Genomic DNA, 16,779 nt, shown 5'->3' with positions numbered 1-16,779 from the left:
GGGATGGGATGGGATGGGATGGGATGGGATGGGATGCAAGAGGGGGTACCAATGGATGCCCAGGTGTTTTGCTAGGACCAGGAAGGTGCGGGGCGGGGGGGATGGGAGGAGAGGGGGAAGGTGCGCCACCGACGGCTAAAGGTGAAGGGGCCAAGGAGGCACGAAACAGAGGTCGGGAGAGCCAGCCCAATGTTAATGGATCACGTAGTGAGCCGGGTTTGAAGAGCAGCCTGGGTTCTAGGTTATTGTTGATTTGAGGTTGGTTGATAGAGTCTGCGAGATGGAGGGGATGAATGGATGGATGTATGGGAGTGTAGATTGATTAGATGACTTGGTTTGCGATGGCGACGAGGCTGTGAAGCTATGAGACTAGTAGGTTACGTCGTTTGGACCATTGACTAGGAAGGAGTATGAGTGAGCAACAAGGGACAAGGCCTAGAGGGATCAAGGTTACGAATACAGTGACTTAGTCCGTTTTGGGGGGGGAGGGGGGAGGGAGGCAGTGGCTTGTAATGCAAACTTGTTAGGGTTGAGGATCTGAGGACCAAGCAAATGGCTAGGCTTCTGTCCCTCTCTCTCTGAGAATGTTCAGGGTATCATACCTATTCAGGGATAATGCAATGCTTGCAAGGCATATGGCATGGGTATATGGGTAAGCACTTTGCTCTGCTCTCAGGGTCTACACAAGGTCATTTCAGGCACTTTGGTCAAGATATATCAGGGACCTTTTCAATCCGGTTCCTTATGTCCTCTTCAGCTTGAAGCCTTCAGGGGGAGGTGTTCTGGGGGACTAGGCTGCTCGAGCATGTGCCCCTGCTGCTCATCACTAATCAGGGTTTAATGGGCTCATGTTTGACGGGGTGGAAAGGTTTCTACTGTATACTGAATCCACCTAATCTCCCCTAATAATCTCTCATCCCTCATCAGCCTCGTCTACTTGAATTCTACATCTTAACCAGCACGTCCAAAGCGCCACAATGAAACGGCAGTGGTGTGGGCAAAAAGGGCAAAAGGGGTAAAAACAAAAAGCCACAGTCGCGACTGCGCCATTTACTTTTCTCCTGGCGCGGCCTGGCGTCTATTATCCTGACGATACACTTGATAAACATGCAGTTGGAAGTAGGTAAAGAGATCCCAACTCATCCAAGTACCCATACTTTGCGTTCAAGACGATCCGTTCTACCCATCAGATCCGATCCATACATACAGTACAGCAGGGATCAGCAAGATTTTGGGGGCTGGGAGGTAATGACATGATAACGTTACGTCATTCTTCCACGATCCACAATCGAGGTCGAGTGTTTGTTTCGCGTCTCGGCGAGGGCGGAAAGGCAGAGTGGCTTGTGGCGCATGGCGTATATGGCTTGTGTACGCGTGTGTGTCCTGTGTGTCTTTCGCACGTACAGTTCTCAAGTTCATCAGAGTTGTTGCAGGCCTAATCTTTCATCAGCCTTACCATGAGGGGAAGATGCGATGCGATTATGCGAATATGCAAATGATTTGGTCAATTGGTCAAGACTAAACGTCATGGACCATCAGATGTAATGTATAATACTGCATGCTGGCCAGCTGACTGCCCTCTCTCTCGTTCCTCGTTGCCAAGCTAGAGCCGAGGACCCGCATTATTTCCCAACAACCAGCCTCCACTCTCGTAACACGTCATGTCCGAAGACGCGCAGAGACCATTCCTCAAAGCTAATTACTACAGTCATACAGTCAGGCCCAAGAGCCAGCTCACTCTAGAACAGACTCGCTAGACTCGTTAGGCTCGATCACTACAGCGGCCGTGGCCTATTACATCACTACATGCACTGTACACACATCGTACACACATACACAATCTGGACACACAACGCTCCTACTCTCGCTCAGCCACCAGATATCGCGACGCAAATAGCACGGTCATATCTCCATCGTCTCCCTCGCCCCTTGGAACGGTGCCCTCGCTCCACGGGGCGAGGACGCCAATCTCAAAGTTCCTGTCGGTCCCGACGAGGCGCGGATCGAGACCGAGACGGGGGCAGCCAGCAGGTAGCGCCTGCAGGACGACGAGGACTGTCTCCGGGCCACCAGGCCATGCGATGACCTCACACTCAACCATCACTGCCGCGTGTGTTGGGCCGGAAATCAAGCTGCTCACGCGTAAGCGGATTGGTGCCGACGCGACGTGCTGTGCGACTACTCGGGGACGGCCGGCTAGCGTATGTTGCAGCGAGGTGTAGAAGAGGACGAGCGACGTGCTGTTCCCCGACACGAGGTGCGCTAGGCGCACAGATGGTGGTGGGCTGTTGTCAGCGCTGCAAACATCTACAATTCCATTAATTGAACCCAGCAGCCGTGACCTACCCCGAGCCCTTGTGGTGAAGCGCGCCCTTGTGCTTGCGCGGCGAGACGCCTATCCCCTCCTCCACCTCAGTGACAGCGCGCACTTCGGCCACACCGAGGCGAGGCATGGCCGTGATGGCCTGTAGATCCTTGCGTTCCTCCATCTTCTTGAACGGCGAAGACGGGTCTTCGAGCGCGCTGAGGCGTTTCTGCGGCCGCACCGACTTGGGAGACAGCGCAAAGGGTGACGGAATTGGCCCGAGAGGTCCACTGGGTTTTGGTGTCTTTGGGGCCGGCTTGGGTCTTGTCGGCGTAACGATACCAAGGGATGTGATGGGTCGTTGGGGGTTTGGGTTGGGAGGTAGTGGTGGTGGCGACTTGAGTTTGGGTGGTGTGGGAAGGGAAGGTCCCTTGGGCTTCTTGGCGAGGGAGAAGGAGAATGCCGACGCCGAGATTGGCGCGGCGCGCTTTCCCTCGCCGCCGGTGGGCATTTTAGTAACGTTGCTGTCAAAGTTCAATTAGCAATGGAATTGAAGACTGGTTGGAGGAGGAAAGTGGATAACTGGACGCGTCAAGATGAGGTGGACCGCGGTGGTGGAGGTGGAGGCGCGGAACCAATTTGTTGTCAGTTGATGACGGTTCACGAACACGACATCTTCGCATAGACCACCCACAACGCAACGACGCACGCAACGATGGCAGACACCAAGATGGCGGCTGTGCAGGCCAAGCTGCAGGTGACGTCGCGCGACTTCCAGAAGCTCGAGGCTGGTGGGTGGGTGTGCAACGGGCGGAGCTGATGGAAGAGATGACGAGTGTGATTGAGGCGCGGCAACGGCTCGACGCGCAGCAGTCTGAGAACGAGCAGGTGTTGAAGGTGGGTAGCAGATGGACGGATGAGGGACAGGGGCAGGAACCCACGGGTATCCTTCGGACGCTGGAAACCGGCTGTGCTAGCTCGAGGTTACCGCAACAGAGGCCGTGCTAGCTCGAGGTTCCCGCAACAGAGGCCGTGCTGGCATTAACGGACAGGAGTTCGCAAGCCTCAAGGCCCACAACACGGTGTACAAGCTTATCGGACCTGGTCTCGTGCAGCAGGACCCCACCGAGGCCAAGGCAAACGTCGAGAAGCGTCTCGAGTTCATCAAGAACGAGATCAAGCGCGTCGAGGGGCAGATCAAGGACCAGGAGGCGGTCGCGGGGAAGAAGAAGGAGGAGGTGAGTGTGGGTGGTGGGAGGGGTTGGGGGAGGGAAGGATTGTTGGTCGATGGGGAGGGGGAAGGGGAAGGGGAAGAGGAGCTAAGAGAAGAGGGGAGAACAACGGTCCAGTGATGGCTGACCCCAGATCATGGCTCTCCAGCGCGAGTTCCAGGCGCTGCAGGGCCCCAGCAAGGCATAATCTCAGTTCTGTATGCATACTCCTAGAGGCGAGGCAAGACGAGACAAGACGAAATGAGGAATAGCGTGTTGGGTGCGTGTGACAGACGGGCGCCGCAGCCGCTCCGATGTGCGCGCCCATTTGCGCCCAAGGGAGCGAGCTGTGAGCAGCGAGCTGAGACGATACCTCCTCCCATCCTTATATTCACACTCTCACTTACTTCCAACCCCTCACTTGCTCATATTTGATACCTCATCCATCCTCTGCTTTGATCTAGTCTTTGAATTTCTAGCGTCATGCGTACGCCTACGCCCAACCACTCGCCCAAGTGGGGGCGCCCCTTCTTTCCAGCCTCGCCTTCTACGCCGGGATCGCCACCCAGAGCACACCTCGATCTCCCCATACTGGAGCCTGAGTTCCAGCTCAACCCGCTCGTTTTCTCAGCAGAGGGGAGTCGGCGTCAGACCCCGGCCGCGGCGATGACTCGGCCTCATACACCCTCCAAGGCCCAACTCGGCACGCCACCGGCAACCGTTCGGCCTCATACCCCCTCCAAGGCCCAACTCAGCACACCACCGGCAACCGTTCGCAAGGCCACACCCCAGGCCGAAGACGTGAGTTGAAAAAGGTGACAACTGAACGTAGACTGGCGAATCCAGCGGCATCACTGTGAGCACCGAGACAACGTCACGCAATCCTTTCCTCCTGCTTCCCAAGGAGACACAGCATCTCATCGAGGCCGACGAGCATCGCAACCTTGTTGTCTCCAGCCCGGGGACTACTACGGCCCAGCCCGAACCCCAGGAGAATGCCCGGCAGAGTGGACATAGCAGAGTGAGTGGCAATTGCTGACGCCACTGACGGTAGCAGGAAGATGACGCGGTGGCTACCATGCTCGGGCTGGTCTTCCTCGACCTGATCCGTAGGCGCAATGGTATGTGGTTACTAGGCGTGCTGACACCAGCGGTTGGCCCGGCGGCCGACATTTCTCCAGTTTTATCTAGTGGGAGTAACACGAGCACGACGAGCGGAACGATCAGCAACGCGGAATGTGGGTGTCGCCAGCTTATGCTCTCTTTGCGATAGAGGCTGACGGTAGCTGGAGACGCTGAGGACGGCGAGCATGCTTGTGGTGACGAGACTGCGGACGACGCGAGTTTTGTGAGAGGGGACTACGATGCATACCCGCAGTTTGCCTCCCTCCTCGACTCACCGACCAGCCGTTACCGCGAAAACGACCGCGATGACCGCGATGACCGTGACGACCGTGACGACTGCGACGGCTGTGATGACTGCATGGCGCTCGACGAGGGCATCGAAGTGCGCAGTCCAAACGGCGGCTGGTATCGTTTCTCCACGCCAGCCGAGGTCTTGTCGCGTGGCGGGTCACCACCGCCATCTAACTCGTCCGGCTGGTCCGGTTCGTCGAACTCGCGGTACACACCCAGTGACGACGGGTCTGATGACGAGTTTGACAATGATTTCGAACCCGTCTCCCACCACCGCTCTATGACGGGTTCCGAGCCCGTCGAGATTCCTCCGCCGCGAGCACCGCCGCCCGTGGTAGTGAACCTGGCAGACTTGCCCGACTCGGACGAGGAGGAGGAGGACTGGGGCAGTCTCGACGGCATCGACGACGGGCCTGGCAAGGCCGCGGCTCGCCGTCTTGGACGCAAGGTGTGTCGTAAGTTACTCGGTGAGTACAATATCCTTCCAAAACTTTCCCAAACTGACGGTAGAACACCGCCATGAGGCGTCGATCTACCGGCTCCTCCGTGGCGGCGACGTCCAAGACGATCGCAAGAAGAAGGAAAAAGACGGTACAATCCCCATGCGCCGGGTCGGCAATGTGGGCGGCTACGCCGACGTTGCCAAGTATTTCAAGCTCAGTCCCGAACTCCTTTACGACGTCAAGGTCTTCGACGACTGGGCGAGGCAGTACCTCACCCGTGGACACGGTGCGGCGCTCGTCCTGCAGAGTGCGTTCCTGCGCCACTTGCCCTCACCTGCTCTTCGCGATAATCGTGGGAACCAGGACCACCATCTTGACGACGGCGATGATGTCCTTTGGCGCGAGCATTCAGCCCGTCACGTTGCGAAGAATGTGCGTTCTGAGCGCCGCCCGCGTCCCGGCGAGAACGAGGAGCTGCGTGCCGACGACAGCCGCACGGCGAAACGTGCGCTTTCTGAGCGCCACCCGCGACCTGGCAAGGATGAAGAGTTCCGTCGTTCCCGTCCGGACGACACACGCACAGCGAAGCGTGCACGTCACGGACACGTTCCTCCACCGTCTGACAGCCCGAGCGAGGCTTTCAGCTCCCAGGGCCTCGGAGGACCCCTTCCTGGCCCCAGTTCACGCCACCCCAACATGCTCCGCGGGACCCCCTCTCGCCGCGAGTCGGCCGTCCGCGACAGTGCACTCGGCCTCCGCGTGAATGAGTTGCTCCACCGTGAGAATGAGCTGCGCCGTGCCTCTCTCCGTCGCGCACCGGCCCACACTCATCTTCCGGGCACCGAATGGGTTCCCTCTCGTCGTGACAGCCCGTATCGCAACATGCGCCGCCGCAGTCTCGAGGATCTCGTGCCCGTTTCCTCCAGCAGTCGGGCCCCTGGTTCGCGCCCGCCCTGCATAAGTGACCGTGGACGCGAGTGAGCGCCGTCGCGCCGCGACACACTCGACCTCTGTGCCCGCCACTCCGCCACTGGGCCCCTTGCTACCCCCCAGTACCGACTGCCGCTTGCCATCTGTCTATCTACCCCCTCAAACGCTGCTGTTCCTGGTGCATTATAGGTTCTGACTCTTATCCTCGCGCATACACATTATCGATACCATGCAATCTGTAACTACAACACCTCGTCCTCACTGTGTGTCCATTGCCGAGCTTGGCACCTGCGTCCATCATCACCACGCCCGAGCGCTACTCCCTGCTCCAGAACACACCCTGTTCCTCTCTGTCTTACACAGTGATACTATGTAACTCTACAACTCGCCTACAGCCACTCACGCACAGCCTCTCCAACAACAGGCATCCCTCCAGCAACCCACCTAACCCACCCCTCTTCTCTCTCTGTCCCCGAGAGCTTACCCGCCGCCCTAAGACGCCAGGACGGGAGATACTGGGCGCCAGGGACGTACGCCCAGATCCCCAACTGGGCAGTGTCCCAAAGCAGCTCCAGTTCGAGGCGCCGCCGCGAGTGCGGCAGGTCCGCGCCACTCGATAGCGACGCCGTGAAGGTGAGGGCGTAGCGCTCGCCCTCAGGCTTGATCTTGGACTGGAAGGCGCCGGCTCGGACGGCGTAAGGGGCCACGTACTCGTCCCCGTCCGATTGGAGCGTCACGGCCGAAGTGGATGCCGAGGTAGATGGCGCGTCGACGTGGTTCAGCTCGATCTCGCCGTCGTCGTCCAGCCCAGTAGGGAGCCACGGCTTGTCGTTTCTCTCCTTGCGCGACCTCTGGCGCGAGGCGGTAGCGGGGGATTCGAGCGGCATGCGACTCCCCGCCGACGCAACGGTCCTCTCTGGTATGGGTGAGGCTGAGCGGTCCATGTCTGGTTTGGGCTTGAGAGACGGAGCGGTAGCGGTTGCACCTTTATCGGCCGTGTTAGTGCTGGTCTTTACGTCTCGCGCCATGGCATCAAACACGTGCACAGGCGTATCCGCAGCATTAGATCGGCTCGGGGCGATTTGAGAAGGCGGTGATCGCGATGTCTGTGGGTCGGATGGGAGCGTGGTAACATCAGGCTTTGTGGATTTGACACTGCTTCTGCTTCGAGGGCGTTCGGCCAACATCCCACTCAGTCTATCGCTGGCACTCTGGCTGCGGGGTATCGAGATACCAGCCGCGCCCGACGTGGACGCGGTGGCTGTCGCACGGGCGGGTGCGAAGCCTACGAGGGGTGTGGTTGACTGGGTAAGGGACGCCTGGGCGATGGTGGGTGCAAAGGAGGGCTGGACAGGAGCAGGGCCGAGACGCGGCATGCTCTTTGACGCTGAGACTCTCTTTCCCAAAGCCTTGGACGGCTCTCCGATCGCTTGGATATGGCTTACAGCAGGGGCAGCAGGTGCCGGGGAGAACGCGGTCGCGGTGGAGGGGCTACTTAACCCCGAGTCGTGGGAACGCGGCGGGGTGGGTGGCGGGCGAAAGTATGATAGGTAAGGCGACGGTGCTTTGGGTTTGGATGGCGACTCGGAGAGTTGGGCAAGGATGCCCGCCGCGCCAGGGGGTGAGGAGGAGGATGCGGTCGATACCGAGCTGGCGTCAATTTTCAACAACAAGCGGGTACTCACTCGGATCCTCTCCTCGGCCTTGGGATTGGGATCATCTCTGTGCGGAGAAAGGAAAAGTAACTGTCTGGTCTTGGAGATGGTGAGGTGGCAGGAGTGGATGAGAGGTTGAGATTGAGCCCAACTGCCGAGGGGCGGTGTAGGAGGCGCGGGGGGTCTGGCATGCCCCTCGGGGAGATGTGGGAATAGTGAACAGAACTGAACTGAACAGAACAAATGATAGAGTGAGTAGACAAGGTGATGTGGGTAGTGTTTGGTGTTTCTGTCGACTGCTGGCTGTTGTATGTCGCGTCCGACGCCGCGCCCTCAAGCTCGCAGCGTCCCGGCGTCTTGGCGTCCTACCTCCTACGTCCCGCTCCAGGCGCAAGCTCGCCATTGCTAGCGCGACACGCTCGAGGCACCCCGCGCATTTTACGTCACCCTAGGGCGATTTCCGCCTGAATTGTGTGGCGTCGCGTTTCCCACACTTGGCTCTATAATATAAGACAAGTGTAACATTTAATGAGGGTCTCTCGCGTGGCCTGCAGATGGCAACAGCAGGGCTACGGCGGCCAAGATGACACTGGCAGGGTAGACGTTATCACTGCATCACAATCATCCCACGTGACTACATGACTTGTTCCCGTACGGCTAGTTTATGCGGAGTGGAGAGACTCCGGAGCGGAGTGTGGGCAGCATGGAGGTACTGAGGAGGTACGTACGGATACTGACACCGCTCCATGGCCGAGTTCTCACGCGCGAGATATATAACTGCCCACCGGCGCCCCCAACTTTAACCCCCACTACCCACACAACATGTCCTACCCAGCACACTGCGACACGCTCCTGGCAGCCAAGACGGCAAGCGGCAAGTCTTTCGATGCTCTCGCCAAGGAAGTCGGCAAGCCTGAAGTCTGGCTTGCAGCTTTGTTCTTCGGGAACGCAGTGACTGACGACGCGACGGCCGCCAAGATCGCCAAGGCTATCGGGTGCGATGACGAGGCGGCAGTGCAGGCCATGGCCGGTCGTGGACCGGGCAACGTCGGCGTTGCGGGGGGAATTACGCGCGGGCGTGGATGGGAGTGGCCGCCGCGCGATCCTACCCTCTACCGCTTCGCTGAGGCTGTTATGGTCTATGGCGAGGCTTGGAAGGCTCTTATTCACGAGAAGTGTAAGTCCAAGTCGACACTTTGAGGAGAGTGAAAGGAGAGGCTGACGACAGTCGGCGACGGTATTATGAGCGCTATCACTTTCCGCTCAGAGCTTAAGCGCGTCCCGGACCCGAATGGGGACCGCGTGCTCATCACCCTCGATGGCAAGGTGTGTTACTTTGAGAAAGGGCTGACTCCAGTTCCTCAAGTACTCGGACACGGACGACTGGTAGTGGATCATGCATGCAAGTCAGAAGCAAAGTGGGCTGCCAGGTTCGGGCAATACTCATACGTCATACATCCCACTCAGAACATCCGAGCGAGGGAAATTAATTCCGTTCACCTCACCTATGGTTGCGCAAATTCCATTTCATTAGGACCAAACTAATCGACATCTAACCGACCCTTACAAAAGTGGGATGGAAAGGCCAAGGCGCGAGTAGACTACTCGCGCCTACGCCCACTCCTGCTTCCACTCCTGCTTCCAGTTGGGGTTGTACTGAGCGTCTCCAGACGGGTGCGTAGAGCCGTCGTTGTCGCGGCCCGACCGCACGCCGGCCTGAGTAGACGCGCGGCGCGGCTTGACCTCCTTGAGTGCCTGGTGCAGTTGGCTAGCGAGGACCTCGACCTCGGCCTTTCCGCTGAGCCAGTTATCGAACTCAAAGCGCAGTGACGTCGCGTCGTTGGCGTCGCCAGCAACCGGAACGAGGATGTATGCGGGGTTGGCGGTCGTGTCCACGGTATGCGTTCTGTCATCGAGTGCGGCGAGGGGCACACGAATGCCAGCGAGCGGCTTGCCATCCACAACGCCGGGAAAGTCGGTGACCGGCGCCGCAACGGGTGTGGCATGGTCGTGATGGAAGAGGTGGGCGAGTTTGCCTGCCATTGTGTTGGTGTTATGCTCGGGCTTGGGCTCAGCAGTCGGAACAACAGGCTTGTTGTCCAGCACCGGGTTGGGGGGGTTACTGAGAGGCGTGATAACCAGCAAGTTGGAGGCTGGGTCGACGCCAACTGATGCGCGCCAGTATACCGAGCGCGTGGTCGACGCGTCGGGCGTAAGAGTGATCTGTGCGAGGCACGCGACGGCGCGCTTTGGAGGTGTGAGAGGTGTTGCTGTGAATTCCATGGCGATGTGAGTATTATGTTAATGTTAGGTTGGGTAGTCACAGCAGGGCATCGTCGTTATTATAGTCGCGGAAGAGTGTTTGCCAGTTTGCGAGATACTGTGATGAATGGAGCAGAACGGTGGGCATGGGTCGACGTCGTTCTTGTTGTGCACGTCGCTCACCGACTTGTTATGATGTGACGTCATGCCGCATCCGGCACGGGGCCGGCAAGTTGGTCTAGCGATCCGCTTCGGAGAACCCAGAAGCTGGAAGGGGTGTATGGGACGGGACAAAGGAGTGGTGAGTGGGTAGATGTCGCGTCGCCCACGGGTCCTCGGGGTTAGTCTGTAATTAAGTGTCTGGTGAAATGGGCAGTGTCGAGTGTGGCGGCCGTAGCGGGTTCGAGCGGCCCCGTAGATGACGAGATGACGAGATGACGATGTGATGGACCAGTGGTTGATATCATACGAGCTGGTCGAAGCTCAAGTCTACTGATGGCCTTTGTCGTCGTCGCTTGCCAAGCATGAACCGACGAGCGAGGAATCATTGCTGTAATCCGATGATTCGATGATTTGATAACAACAGCCTCGCTTATCTCGTGTGATTCGCCTACAAGTCAAGTCCCGCCCAGCAACGCATGCCTACCACAACTTGAATCCAGGCGCAACAACGCCACAGCGCGCCTTCAGATTAGGCAGAACTAGGTGTCCAAGATGGTAGGCCCGCCAAGGGTTTGACTCGATCACGTGCGCGGTTGAATACGGGGCTAGGGTTAGGATTCTCATTAGGACTTTGTTGTGATTAGAATCGTCACAACATGGATTCGATAATACCCTTCGACCGTGGGAAATAGCGGCGGCCGCAGATTTGGGTGGTGGATTATACTGGCTGATGCGGGAATAGCCGGACCCAAGCCGATATGACAACTTGTGACACTTGAACAACTCGAGACTCGTCCAGGGTGAGGGGGTCATTTACGCCGACAATGATCTGACTCGACATTCTTTGTTCCCCCGCACTCATTAACACGGCGCACAACACCCCTCCCCCAACGCTCTCTCTAGCTCTCTCTTGCTCTCTCTAGCTCTCTCTAGCGCACTCTTGCCACTCCAACACCCACAAGCGCCTCGCCCAGCAGACACCCAGCCTCGCCCAGCGGACGCCCACAATCCATTACAAAGCCACTGCAGCCTCGCCTCAGTCGCTCCCTTCTCCAACCCCCCTTTTCACAGACTCGCCCACCCCACCCCAACCCCGGTATTCAATATGCCGATGCTGTGAGTGGCCCCGAGACAGCGTCCACACGCCGAGCGCCGAAACCAACTGACACATAGTGACGACCCCTCCAAGCGCTATGCGCCGTTCCAGCCCGAACCGTACCCGAACCGCACCTGGCCCGACCAGAAATGCAAAAAGCCCCCCATCTGGCTCTCCACTGATCTGCGTGACGGAAACCAGTCGCTCGCGAATCGTACGAACTTGCTTTGCTTCAGACCCCACTAACCCCACAGCCATGACCAACAGACAGAAGATGAGGTTCTTCCGTCATCTCGTCCAGATTGGGTTCAAGGAGATTGAAGTGGCCTACCCCGCCGCGTCCGAGACCGACTTCCAGCTCTGTCGCGAGCTCGTGAACGGCAACGACGTGCCCGATGACGTGTGGATCCAGGTGCGTTAGGATTGTCTGGCATTTCTGACTTTAGGTCCTGACTCCGGCACGTACCGACCTGATTACGCGCACGTTTGAGGCAGTGGCTGGTCTCAAGAACGTGATCATCCACATGTACAACGCAACATCTTGTGTGTTCCGTGAGGTCGTGTTCAACAACAACCGCGAGGAGACTATCCAGCTCGCCACTGAGCACACCGCGCTCGTGCGCAAGCTTTCCGAGCAGTACGCCAAGAGCCACGGCACAAACTTCCGTTACGAGTACTCGCCCGAAACCTTCTCCCAGACCGAGACTTGGTACGCCGCCGAGGTGTGCGAGGCTGTCAAGAAGACGTGGCTCGCTGGCACCGGGTCAGTGTTCGCCGACGGCCGTAAGGAGGAGCGTATCATCTTCAACCTCCCCGCTACTGTCGAAGTGGCGACGCCCAACGTGTTTGCCGACCAGGTTGAGATGTTCATCAACAGCATCACCCAGCGCGAAAAGTGCATCATCTCGCTCCACACCCACAACGACCGCGGCTGCGCAGTTGCTGCGGCCGAGCTTGGCGTCCTCGCTGGCGCTGACCGTGTCGAGGGCACCGTCCTCGGTAACGGTGAGCGTACCGGCAACGTCGACCTCGTGACCCTCGGCCTCAACCTCTACTCGCAGGGGTACCACCCGGGTCTCGACTTCTCCGACATGTTCTCCATTATTGACACTGTCACCGAGTGCACTGGCCTCCCAGTACACCCTAGGCATCCATATGCCGGCGAGCTCGTGTTCACGGCCTTTTCGGGTTCGCACCAGGACGCGATCAAGAAGGGTCTCGAGGCCCAGTCTGCTCGCGAGAAGGAGGGGAATATGATCTGGGACGTGCCTTACCTTCCCATCGACCCCGCCGACGTCGGATGCACATACGAGGCAGTCATCCGTGTCAACTCGCAGTCGGGCAAGGGCGGTATCGCTTACATCATCAAGACGGCGCTCGGCCTCGACGTGCCTCGCCGCATGCAGATCTCGTTCTACCGCGTCATCCAGGACAAGTCTGAAGAGACAGGGCGCGAGCTCTCGGTCAAGGACATCACCTCGTCGTTCCGTGAGGCCTACCGCTTTGGCACGGGCCACGAGGGCCGCCTAGTCCTCAAGGCGTTCAGCATGGAGAACCAGCGCGCCTCGCGCTCGTCCTCTGTTCGCGGTTCGCGTGACCACTCCCCCACCCGTGGCGCTCTCGACATGACCTCGAGCGTCTCGAGCCTGGACCAGAGCATTGACGACCTCCCCTCGGTCCCCCGCAAGATTAGCGCGACAATTGTCGTCGACGGCGAGACGCGCCAGATCACGGGTGACGGTAACGGTCCCCTCTCGTCGTTCCTTGACGCGCTCAACTCGGACCTCGGCATCGCCCTCTCGGTCCGCGAGTACTCTGAACACGCCGTCGGTGTCGGCTCGGACGTCAAGGCAGCCACGTACATCGAGGTCATTCCCCCGACCGCCGACCCCAAGGACCGCACCAAGGGCGGGTTCTGGGGTGTTGGCGTCGACGCCGACATCACTGCTTCTGGTCTCAAGGCGGTTATTTCGGCGGCCAACGCGTGGCTCGGCAAGCAGAAGCTGAGCATCGACGCGTAAAAGCGCGCAGCGCATGTGTCTAGTAGCGGTGTAGCGTAGTAGGATAAGGTAGTGTGTGGAACATGTCAAATGCATACAATCATGTCTGGGTCGGTCATGTCGTCATGTGATCACAATCCCAGAAGGCAGAAGGGAATAGAAGCAGAAGGTTAGAAAGAGGACGACGGCATCAAAAGATGGGGCATGATGACATGTGGTGGAAAGGGTCGGTCACGGGCCAACCTCCTGGTCTGTTACAAGTAGATCTGATCTTTGGGGGTTTAGCACTAGTCTCTCAACTCTTTAAGCCTCTCCATTCCTCACCCTCTCTATCATCATCAATAGGATCCCGCCTCGGGCATCATGTGGCGAAACGCCATCACCACCATCACGACGTGCTTCCTGCTCGGTACGTGTGGCGTCCAGGACTCGGTCACTGCGCAAGGGCGTTGGGCCGGCGGAGCTTCGGTCCGATCTGCCTTCTTCCTCTAGCTCTAGCTCTAGGGGGATCCCACTCGGATGCTACCTCCTCGCCATCACCAGCGCGCCTAACCCGGCTTGGGTTGCTGCCGTAGCACTCCATGCTGCGCTAGGTTCATTCTGCTGTCCTCTTTGCTACCTGGCTCCCTCGCTGAGTCTGGCTCAGCTCAACCCCCCAGACCCCGCTAACAACAGGCACAACCTTCACCCACTGGATTGCAGACCACAACGTTCTCTGGCGTTCTCCTTTGACTCCCGCAGCCCTCGAACAGTCTATCCGATACTATGCGCTAGTGGGGAGTGGCGCACCCGTCCTGGGATGGGTGTACCTCGGCGTTGGCTTGGCGTCTTCCCTCGCTGCGCTCACCAAGCTCGTCACAGGATGGCGTGGGCAGAGTGGGGAGGTCCTGTTTGACGGGGCTAGTTTGCGTGAGTCGGTTGGGCTGCTACATTCAGGTCACCTGAGTCGCTAGCTACTGTAGAAGATTGCGAGGGGGAGCGGCGGGCGCATGTTAAGCGCCCGCCGCAGTTCATTGCAGGAGACAGTCCGAGCGTTATCCACCACCGATTTCTGTAGCGCCAGTCGTTGCAGCCCGCGCCAAGCTAACACCAGTTCTCATCACTTCCGTAGCGTACAACCAGGCGACCGAGGTGTTCCCCAGTACGTTCTCCCTTGCGTCGCTTGCGAAATCTTAGCTCACCTCAGCCCTTGCCGCTATTCCGTCGCCATTGCCCGCCAACCTGACTGAGCACGAGATGTTCGGCCCCCTGGCCACGGCAGTCCGCGACCTTGCCAACGACAACATCATCACGGCCGTCATGCTCACTGGCGTCATGTTCTTACAGGTGACCTCTTTCCTGACAATGCTAACGTCTAGGCGGGTCGCTACGCTGCTAGCCGAAGTGGGGAAAATGACGGGCCCGAGATGATGCCCGACACGGCCCCCTCATCTGCAACCTCATCGTTGGTCCCATCGCCAGCCATGACGCCCAAACCGCTCAACGAGCGACATGCAACGCCGTTCCGCGAGTTGACCGAGGCCGAGGCGATGGAATTGGCCTTGCTAGAGAACAACAGCAAGCGCACGCCCAGGCGTTCCACCCGGCGCAAATAGGGACCCAACACAGTAGAATGTAGCCGATCAACCCGGCATAGGATCAGTCAGGACGCGGTCAACCCGCATATACCTAGCATAGACTAGCTCTAAGCAATGTCAGCGATGCGATGCATAATTTTCTACCGATCCAACTAGAAAGTTAGACAGCGAGCACACCCTTGGTGCTCGGGACGTCGTCCGACCCCGTGAGGGCGACGGCGGCACGAATAGCAAGGGCGAGGGCCTTGAAAGACGCCTCGGCAATGTGGTGGTTGTTGACGCCGCGAATACAGTCGACGTGCAGAGTCACGCCGGCGGACTGGGCAAACGACTCGAAGAAGTGCGAGATCATCTCGGTGGAGACTGGGTGTGAGCGAGTGAGCGAAGCGTGGGGAAACTAGACTGAGAGGGACGCGTCCCCAAAGGACACTCACGGTCTCCAATCTTCTCGCGGGTGAACGGCAGGTCGCCGCAAAAGTACGGCCGCGACGAGATGTCAAGCACGGCGCGCGACAGAGTCTGTGATTAGTTTAGTTTAGCTCGCTTGACAACTCACCTCGTCGAGAGGAGCATACGCATACCCGTACCGCTTGATGCCCTTGCGCTCACCAAGAGCCTTCTTGAACGCCTCGCCCAGGGCGAGACCACAGTCCTCGACAGTGTGGTGGTCGTCAATCCACAGGTCGCCGTTGCATTTAACCTCGAGCGACATGCCGCCGTGCTTGGCGAGCGCGGTGAGCATCTGTGTGTTAGCATGAGCCCCGGGAAAGCATGCGGTCACTCCAGGCAAGTGCAACCACACACCTCCCTTTGGTCGCCGCCACCCACATGATCCAAGAATCCAATACCAGTCGACACGTTGATCTGCTGGGGCGCAAAGCCAGCCCCAGTGTCGAGAGTGAGAGTACAGGTAATCTGGGTCTCGCTCGTCTTGCGCTCGACCGTGGCTGTACGTGCGGACATTTTGGAGGGAGTGAGGAGAGTAACCAGGTTGATGGATTCATGATAATTCCGGCCTGGGCCTAGGTACAATCGACTCGGCTCCGACCTATTACACATCCAGTTACGTAACTCCACGCGAGTCTTGAGCGAGGTATTGCCACCCAAAGCGAGGTTGAACCCAACGGAGTTGTGAACGCGTCGGTCGTGATTACTTGTCCATCTCTTATCATCTTTTGAAGCGAGACAAGGGGTGTGTTACAACAAAGAATGCGCTGATACCCAAAGTTAACGCACCATGTCAAATGGCTGGCAAGTTTGGCCCGAGCCAATACCACCACCACCGAACCGGAACGATGAGGACGTGTTTGCGTTCTCGGTTCCACCGCAATACTCGACCCAGTCGTACACATCACCCATCAATTCCTTCAACTTGCAGACCTCTAGCCACACCCAAACCCAAAACGATGGTTTCGGGGGTCAAGTCAGCTTTCGGAGCGAGTTGAATCAACCACCTCAACCAACAAGTCAGAGCCAGGTGCCGTTCCAACAGTGGCAACCCTCCTCACAACATGGATACTTGCCCCAGAGCTATACCACACAGGCGTTCCCAGGTCAACAGAACTACCAATCTACTACGCGGCAACAATATCCTTCCAAGCAGCAGAGCCATCCCGCGTCGGCGCAGAGCTACCAGCCTCCTCCGCTCCCGAAGCCAGCGCAGAGCTACCAGCCTCCTCCGCTCCCGAAGCCAGTGCAGAGCTACCAGCCTCCCCCGCTCCC

General features: G+C 58.5%; 9 protein-coding genes across 9 annotated transcripts; 5 read left to right on the top strand and 4 right to left on the bottom strand.

The window, feature by feature from the left end:
- Positions 1-1,858: 1,858 nt before the first annotated feature.
- Positions 1,859-2,816, bottom strand: CcaverHIS019_0106610 (uncharacterized protein; the record flags this gene model as incomplete). Its single annotated transcript, XM_060602800.1, has 2 exons — positions 1,859-2,285; positions 2,347-2,816. The coding sequence occupies 2 exons, from the start codon at positions 2,814-2,816 to the stop codon at positions 1,859-1,861; spliced, it is 897 nt and encodes a 298-aa protein (XP_060453209.1).
- Positions 2,817-3,020: 204 nt separating this feature from the next.
- On the top strand, positions 3,021-3,724 carry YKE2 (uncharacterized protein; the record flags this gene model as incomplete). The annotated part of the gene is made up of 4 exons (XM_060602789.1): positions 3,021-3,096; positions 3,132-3,202; positions 3,358-3,543; positions 3,671-3,724. 4 exons carry the CDS (start codon positions 3,021-3,023, stop codon positions 3,722-3,724), a joined length of 387 nt encoding a protein of 128 aa, XP_060453208.1.
- A 275-nt stretch (positions 3,725-3,999) lies between these two features.
- CcaverHIS019_0106590 (uncharacterized protein) lies at positions 4,000-6,356 on the top strand (the record flags this gene model as incomplete). Its single annotated transcript, XM_060602777.1, has 6 exons — positions 4,000-4,317; positions 4,349-4,537; positions 4,574-4,637; positions 4,668-4,754; positions 4,803-5,399; positions 5,443-6,356. The coding sequence occupies 6 exons, from the start codon at positions 4,000-4,002 to the stop codon at positions 6,354-6,356; spliced, it is 2,169 nt and encodes a 722-aa protein (XP_060453207.1).
- Positions 6,357-6,694: 338 nt separating this feature from the next.
- CcaverHIS019_0106580 (uncharacterized protein) lies at positions 6,695-8,025 on the bottom strand (the record flags this gene model as incomplete). The annotated part of the gene is made up of 3 exons (XM_060602766.1): positions 6,695-7,411; positions 7,751-7,955; positions 7,991-8,025. 3 exons carry the CDS (start codon positions 8,023-8,025, stop codon positions 6,695-6,697), a joined length of 957 nt encoding a protein of 318 aa, XP_060453206.1.
- A 757-nt stretch (positions 8,026-8,782) lies between these two features.
- cyn1 (uncharacterized protein) lies at positions 8,783-9,350 on the top strand (the record flags this gene model as incomplete). Its single annotated transcript, XM_060602755.1, has 3 exons — positions 8,783-9,137; positions 9,189-9,286; positions 9,318-9,350. The coding sequence occupies 3 exons, from the start codon at positions 8,783-8,785 to the stop codon at positions 9,348-9,350; spliced, it is 486 nt and encodes a 161-aa protein (XP_060453205.1).
- A 221-nt stretch (positions 9,351-9,571) lies between these two features.
- CcaverHIS019_0106560 (uncharacterized protein) lies at positions 9,572-10,243 on the bottom strand (the record flags this gene model as incomplete). The annotated part of the gene is made up of 1 exon (XM_060602744.1): positions 9,572-10,243. One exon carries the CDS (start codon positions 10,241-10,243, stop codon positions 9,572-9,574), a length of 672 nt encoding a protein of 223 aa, XP_060453204.1.
- A 1,246-nt stretch (positions 10,244-11,489) lies between these two features.
- LEU4 (uncharacterized protein) lies at positions 11,490-13,501 on the top strand (the record flags this gene model as incomplete). Its single annotated transcript, XM_060602733.1, has 4 exons — positions 11,490-11,500; positions 11,558-11,694; positions 11,735-11,892; positions 11,927-13,501. 4 exons carry the CDS (start codon positions 11,490-11,492, stop codon positions 13,499-13,501), a joined length of 1,881 nt encoding a protein of 626 aa, XP_060453203.1.
- Positions 13,502-13,843: 342 nt separating this feature from the next.
- On the top strand, positions 13,844-15,075 carry CcaverHIS019_0106540 (uncharacterized protein; the record flags this gene model as incomplete). The annotated part of the gene is made up of 5 exons (XM_060602722.1): positions 13,844-13,889; positions 14,156-14,389; positions 14,574-14,621; positions 14,667-14,806; positions 14,839-15,075. The coding sequence occupies 5 exons, from the start codon at positions 13,844-13,846 to the stop codon at positions 15,073-15,075; spliced, it is 705 nt and encodes a 234-aa protein (XP_060453202.1).
- Positions 15,076-15,217: 142 nt separating this feature from the next.
- HIS3 (uncharacterized protein) lies at positions 15,218-16,020 on the bottom strand (the record flags this gene model as incomplete). The annotated part of the gene is made up of 4 exons (XM_060602711.1): positions 15,218-15,420; positions 15,492-15,576; positions 15,614-15,799; positions 15,886-16,020. The coding sequence occupies 4 exons, from the start codon at positions 16,018-16,020 to the stop codon at positions 15,218-15,220; spliced, it is 609 nt and encodes a 202-aa protein (XP_060453201.1).
- Between the last annotated feature and the right edge of the window lie 759 nt (positions 16,021-16,779).

The sequence above is a fragment of the Cutaneotrichosporon cavernicola genome (assembly GCF_030864355.1).
Source record: "Cutaneotrichosporon cavernicola HIS019 DNA, chromosome: 1".
In the NCBI taxonomy this organism is placed as follows: domain Eukaryota; kingdom Fungi; phylum Basidiomycota; class Tremellomycetes; order Trichosporonales; family Trichosporonaceae; genus Cutaneotrichosporon; species Cutaneotrichosporon cavernicola.
The sequence above is the reverse complement of the archived record's forward strand: the minus strand, read 5'-3'. Positions and strand labels throughout refer to the sequence as shown.